Here is a 250-nt window from a genome sequence, read left to right as displayed (position 1 = left end):
AATGCCGGGGGGACCCTGGGGCCCTGGAGGACCTGGTGGCCCTTGGGGACCATTGGGCCCTGGAGGACCAGCCTTCTTCCCTGGAAAACAGAAGGTCAAACGTTAGCTTGTCCGCACACGGCGTGCGGGATGGTGTTTTACCAATGGGAAAGCTGCAGGAATGAGGAAAGTGGAAGACTAGGGACTGCTTGTTGCTGGCTGGAGGGCAGGGGCAAGGAGAAGCATCCGGACGGCTGGGGTGGGGTGGGGG

General features: G+C 62.0%; 1 protein-coding gene across 1 annotated transcript in view; it reads right to left on the bottom strand.

Moving 5' to 3' along the window:
• Nucleotides 1-250, bottom strand: part of EDA (ectodysplasin A) — a gene marked incomplete at its 5' end in the record, with an annotated part of 27099 nt that overhangs the window by 6777 nt on the left and 20072 nt on the right. The window contains one exon of the mRNA XM_010082451.1: nt 6-80. Within this exon, the coding sequence (XP_010080753.1) occupies nt 6-80 (75 nt within the window). The remainder of the gene's footprint in view (nt 1-5; nt 81-250) is intronic.

The sequence above is a fragment of the Pterocles gutturalis genome, unplaced genomic scaffold (assembly GCF_000699245.1).
Source record: "Pterocles gutturalis isolate BGI_N339 unplaced genomic scaffold, ASM69924v1 scaffold32924, whole genome shotgun sequence".
Taxonomy (NCBI): Eukaryota; Metazoa; Chordata; class Aves; order Pterocliformes; family Pteroclidae; genus Pterocles; species Pterocles gutturalis.
This window is presented reverse-complemented; position numbering and strand designations above follow the sequence as displayed.